Genomic DNA, 5285 nt, shown 5'->3' with positions numbered 1-5285 from the left:
TCACCATGTTGGCCAGGCTGGTCTCGAACTCCTGACCTCAAGTGATCTGCCCACCTCGGCCTCCCAAAGTGCTGGGATTACAGGTGTGAGCCACCACGCCTGGCCCAGGGTTTACTTTTTTTTTTTTTAAACAAGTTCTCCAGTGTTGTGGATGTTGCTGGTCCCCAGACCATACTTTAAGAACCACAGCCTTGGGAGACAAGATCTCTGATCATCATTCCTGTTTACGGCCAGGAAACCCAGGCCCGGTGATGCTGAATCTGAACTCTTACCACAATGTTGTCTGCCTCCCAGGCACCAGCCTATCCCTAAGATAAACTATTAATAGATCAGATGGCACGAACCATGAGGCTGCCCTCCAAACGTGTTTTATGGAGTCTACAGAATGCTAAAAATGTCCTTAATGACTAACACTACAAAAAGGACATTTTTATAAATAAATTTATATACTGAGCTTTTCCTTGAAGAATCGTAAGATCTGGCCTCACTAGGCACTCCTTCCCACCAGATGATGACTGTGGGGAGCTGGGCGGCTAGGTGCCACTCCTAATGTCCTGCACCAATGCATCACTTCTGTTACCTCCCAGGTCAACTCAATGGGCACTTGACTTTGCAAGTCCTAAATTGTAACCCCTCCTCCTGTCTTTGAGGAGCCAAGGGCCTGGAAAGGGGATACCTTTACAGATGCCCTCAACCTTGGGCCATAGCTAAAGGCCCAAGAAGGAAAGGCCCATAGAGGAAAGCAGAGGAAAGAGAAGTCACTTCTGGCTTGGGCAGGAAGGAGTGGGCATCAGTGAAGATTTCACTGAGGTGGTGGCATTTAAGCTGGGCAAGAGTTGGAAGGTGTATGGCACTGTTCACAATAGTAAAAGCCATGGAATCAATCTCAATGCCCATCAATGATAGAACGAATAAAGAAAATGTGGTACATATACACCATGGAATACTATGCAGCCATAAAAAAGAACGAGATCATGTCCTTTACAGGAACATGGATGGAGTTGGAGGCCATTATCCTTGGCAAACTAATGCAGGAACAGAAATTTCATGTTCTCACTTAAAGGTGGGAGCTAAATGATGAGAACACATGGACACATCCATGGGAATAACACACCCTGGAGCCTTTTGGAGGGAGGAGGGAGAGGATCAGGAGAAATAATTAATGGTAAATAGACTTAATACCTGGGTGACGAAATAATCGGTACAACAAACCCCCATGACACAAGTTTACCCATATAACAAACCTGCACATATACCCCTGAACTTAAAAGTTAAGTTTACCCATATAACAAACCTGCACATATACCCCTGAACTTAAAAGTTAAGTTTACCCATATAACAAACATGCACATATACCCCTGAACTTAAAAGTTCAGAAAATAATAATAAAACTGAAAAAAAAAAAAAAAGGCCCACCTTCGTGAGCTCCTGATAAAGGGCTGAACTGATGTGAATTCCAGCAGGAGGAAATGGACCAGCCAGCACCTTCCCACCTCCCAGGGTGCACCATTCCCAATGCCCACCTCACCCCCTACCCATAGCTCTCCAACTCAGTCCGGTTCCAGTAAGAGTGGACAATGGCTGAGTGCTCTTGCCTGACTGGGTGACCTGCAGCAATCAGTCCCTCTGGGCCTCCAGTGCCTCATCTAGAATGTGGAAAGAATCCTAGTTGCTTCTCTATTCTCCCCTTCCAGGGCTGCTGTGGAGGAGGTGGGGTGGGAGGAAGGGAACTATGAAAGAGAGGGGTGAAAGAACTCCAAAAGAAAAGATTCTTCTGGCTGGGCGTGGTGGCTCACGCCTATAATCCAACACTTTGGAAGGCAGAGGTAGGCAGATCACTTGAGACAAGGAGTTCGAGACCAGCCTGGGCAACACGATGAAACCCTGTTTCCATAAGAATTATAAAAAAATTAGCCAGGTTTAGGGGGCCAGGTGCAGTGGCTCACACCTGTAATCCCAGCACTTTGGGAGGCCGAGACGGGCAGATCACGAGATCAGGAGATCGAGACCATCCTGGCTAACATGGTGAAACCCTGTCTTTACTAAACAAAATACAAAAAATTATCCAGGCGTGGTAGTGGAGGCAGGAGAATGGCGTGAACCCAGGAGGCGGAGGTTGCAGTGAGCCGAGATTGCACCACTGCACTCCAGCCTGGGTGACAGAGTGAGACTCTTTCAAAAAAAAAAAAAAAATTAGCCAGTCGTGGTGACACACGCCTGTAGGCCCAGCTACTTAGGAGGCTGAGGTAGGGAGGATCATTTGAACCCAGGAGGCATAAATTGCAGTGAGCTGAGATCTCACCACTGCACTCCAGCCTGGGTGACAGAGCCAGATGGTCTCAAAAAATACAAACACAAACAAACAAACAAAAGGATTATCTTATTTCAGGGGCCTGCAAATCTCCTTTTGAAAATCTTTCCTCAAACTAGACTTCTCCAATCCTGATTGCCTGCTCATTCAAGTTATTCATTCAACAGCTATCTGCAAAGCAGCCACTGAGAAGGTGCTGGGGCACCAGCCAGTGCTTGCCCTCAGGGAGCTGCAGACCCTGGCAGGAGGGCACAGATGTGCATCAAGGCACTCCACAATTGCCCAGTATTATGCTGGTGGGCTGCTCTCAAAGCTGAGAGGGACTCTGAGCTCAGTGTGGGGTGGAATCAGGGAGAGCTTCTTAGAGGAGTGGCATTTATACCCAGGCCTAAAGGATGATGAGATTTAAGTAGATGAAGAGAGATGGCCTCTGCTTCCAGCATCCCCCTCTGCCAATATGGGCCTCCTGCCCCACGAAACTGTTGGGTCTCATGCTCCCTGGGAAAACCCTGTCCCTTTCAAGGCTCAAAGTACACAGCAGGTGGATGAATGAATGAATAATGCCCAACCAGGGCCTTCCTATTCAAACTCATGTGTTCTTTCCTTTCTTCAAATACTTTACCATCCAGCATGAGTCAGAAGAGACCTGAGAAGCCTCCTACCCTACCCTTGCCCAGCCCATTCTCCAGAAAAGCAAACAGAGGCTGCACCTGGTTTGGTGTCTGGTGGAGGCAGCAGCAGCTCCCGGAGCTGGGAGTCTTTAACATCCTCGATCCAGCGAAGGTCCAGGAGCCGCAGGGCTGGCAGTGGGGCTGAGCCCAGGGCAGAGACGGAGAGCCAGGAGCAGCCAGACAGCACCAGCTCCTGCAGGCCTGCGGGGAGGGGGGGGGGTCAGGAAGCAGGTGCTGTGAGGACTCCATCCCAGGCCTGTCCCCGTCACCACCCTGTCCTCCACACCACACACCCTACCTTGTAGTCGGTTCAGAAGCCACATGAGCTGCTTCTTGGAGACACCTGTCCAGCTGAGGTCCAGGGCACGGGGCTGGCGGCGAACCACACCACTGAGCATGGGCGGGGTCAGTGACTTCCGCCGGCTCAGGTCCATTCGAGGCCACAGACGCTTGTCATAGCACCTAGTGGCCACAGGGGGGAGACAGAGACCTCAGCCCTCAGTTCTCAGCAGCCCACAGTTCCCCGGCTCCCCAGCTCCAGCTCCAAGGGTGTACCTCAGCTCTCTTCTGGCCACACAGACAACAGGGTGGCAAGAAGCACCTGGCCTCAGCCAAGAGCACTGGGACTGGAACCCAACTCCATCACTAACTGGAAATGAGACCCTGGGCAAGTCTGCTCCTCTCCCTGAGCCTCAGAAGCCTCGTTTATGATCAAAGGCAATAGTCCCTCACTCTGCCTGGCCACAGGGCAGCTGTCAGGTCACATGGGCTCATTCCAGCTGTGGGCCTCCCAGCATAGAAAGCATGCTGCCCAACACACACACAAATGCCACATATGCTGCCTGATGTCATGCCAAGGGGACTGGTGTTATCCAGTCGTCTCCAGCCACCCTTGGGCTTCTCGATTCCTAACTGAGTTCCAGCGCTCTTGGGTCCTTGCCTTCTTCACTCATCTCTGCCTCTGATCCACACCTGCCCCATCTTGACAGCCAGCTGCCCGCAGCTGGACTTACAGCCCTAATATCTTCCCATTACATTACTGTGTTCCTCCAACTAGAATGTAAATTCCACAAGCGCAGATTTGCCTTTTCCACTTTTTGAAAAAAGATTTTTTTGAGTCAGGGTCTCACTCTGTCACCCAGGCTGGACACTATCGTGGCTCACTGCAGCCTCAAGCTACTGGGCTCAAGCAATCCTCCCACTTCAGCCTCCTGAGTAGCTGGGACCACAGGCACATGTCACTACGCCTGGCTAATTTTTAAACAATTTTTTTGCAAACACAGGGTCTCACTATGTTGCCCAGGCTCGTCTTGAACTCCTGGCCTCAAGTGATCCTCCTGCCTTGGCCTCCCAAAACACTGGGATTACAAGCATGAGCTACTGCACCCAGCTGTGCATTTGTAATGAATGAATCAAGCTAGTAGTTACTTAAAAGCTTCCACTGACCACTCTCCCCCACCTCCTCATCTACAGCGTTTCATTTATTCTCTGATTATGGAAGGCCTTTTAGGTCCCAAATATTGAAGCTACTGAATGAGGCCTGAACAACATTAAACAGGTTTCCTAACCCCAGCACTCCACAGGCCTTGACAGACTATCTAACATGCAGTGGGCTGGGTGCAGTGGCTCACACCTGTAATCCCAGCACTTTGGGAGGCCAAGGTGGGTGGATCACGAGGACAGGAGTTCGAAAACAGCCTGGCCAAAATAGTGAAACCCCATCTCTACTAAAAGTACAAAAAATTAGCTGGCGTGGTGGCGGGCGCCTGTAATCCTAGCTACTCGGGAGGCTGAGGCAGGAGAATCACTTGAACCCAGGAGGTGGAGGTTGCAGCGAGCCGAGATCACATCACTGCACTCCAGCCTGGGCGACAGTGCGAGACTCCATCTCAAAAATAACAAAAAACAAACAAAAACATGCAGTGAACTGGAGAAGGGCTTCTCAAACTTACTTCCCCAGGAACCCTTCCCAACCTCTCCCAAGGTAATCTAATAACACTGTAGTACACCTAAGTTCCTTTGGACTCAGTTTGAGAACTCTCTTCTCGTTCAGTAGTTCTCAAAGGCATGTCTGGAAATGCCTCTGAGACTCAATGGACTATGTCAGAAGCAGGCCCAGGAAGCTTTTTTTTTTTTTTTTTTTCCCTTGAGACAGCATCTTGCTTAGTCTCCCAGGCTGGGGTGCAATGCTGCGATCATAGCTCACTGCAACCTCAAACTCCTGGGCTTAAGCCATCCTCCCACCTCAGCCTCCTGAGCAGCTGGGACCACAGGCACATGCCACCACACTTTTTTTTTTTTTT

At 50.1% G+C, this 5285-nt stretch overlaps 1 protein-coding gene across 3 annotated transcripts in view; it reads right to left on the bottom strand.

The window, feature by feature from the left end:
• Window positions 1-5285, bottom strand: part of FBXL19 (F-box and leucine-rich repeat protein 19) — a 27235-nt gene that overhangs the window by 4632 nt on the left and 17318 nt on the right. For all 3 annotated transcript variants that reach the window (XM_011982499.1, XM_011982501.1, XM_011982500.1), the window contains exons 8-9: window positions 3281-3444; window positions 3022-3183 (exon numbers count right to left, since the gene is read on the bottom strand). In XM_011982499.1, coding sequence (XP_011837889.1) covers window positions 3022-3183; window positions 3281-3444 — 326 coding nt within the window. The remainder of the gene's footprint in view (window positions 1-3021; window positions 3184-3280; window positions 3445-5285) is intronic.

Source organism: Mandrillus leucophaeus, unplaced genomic scaffold, assembly GCF_000951045.1.
Source record: "Mandrillus leucophaeus isolate KB7577 unplaced genomic scaffold, Mleu.le_1.0 Scaffold24, whole genome shotgun sequence".
NCBI classification, from domain to species: domain Eukaryota; kingdom Metazoa; phylum Chordata; class Mammalia; order Primates; family Cercopithecidae; genus Mandrillus; species Mandrillus leucophaeus.
The sequence above is the reverse complement of the archived record's forward strand: the minus strand, read 5'-3'. Positions and strand labels throughout refer to the sequence as shown.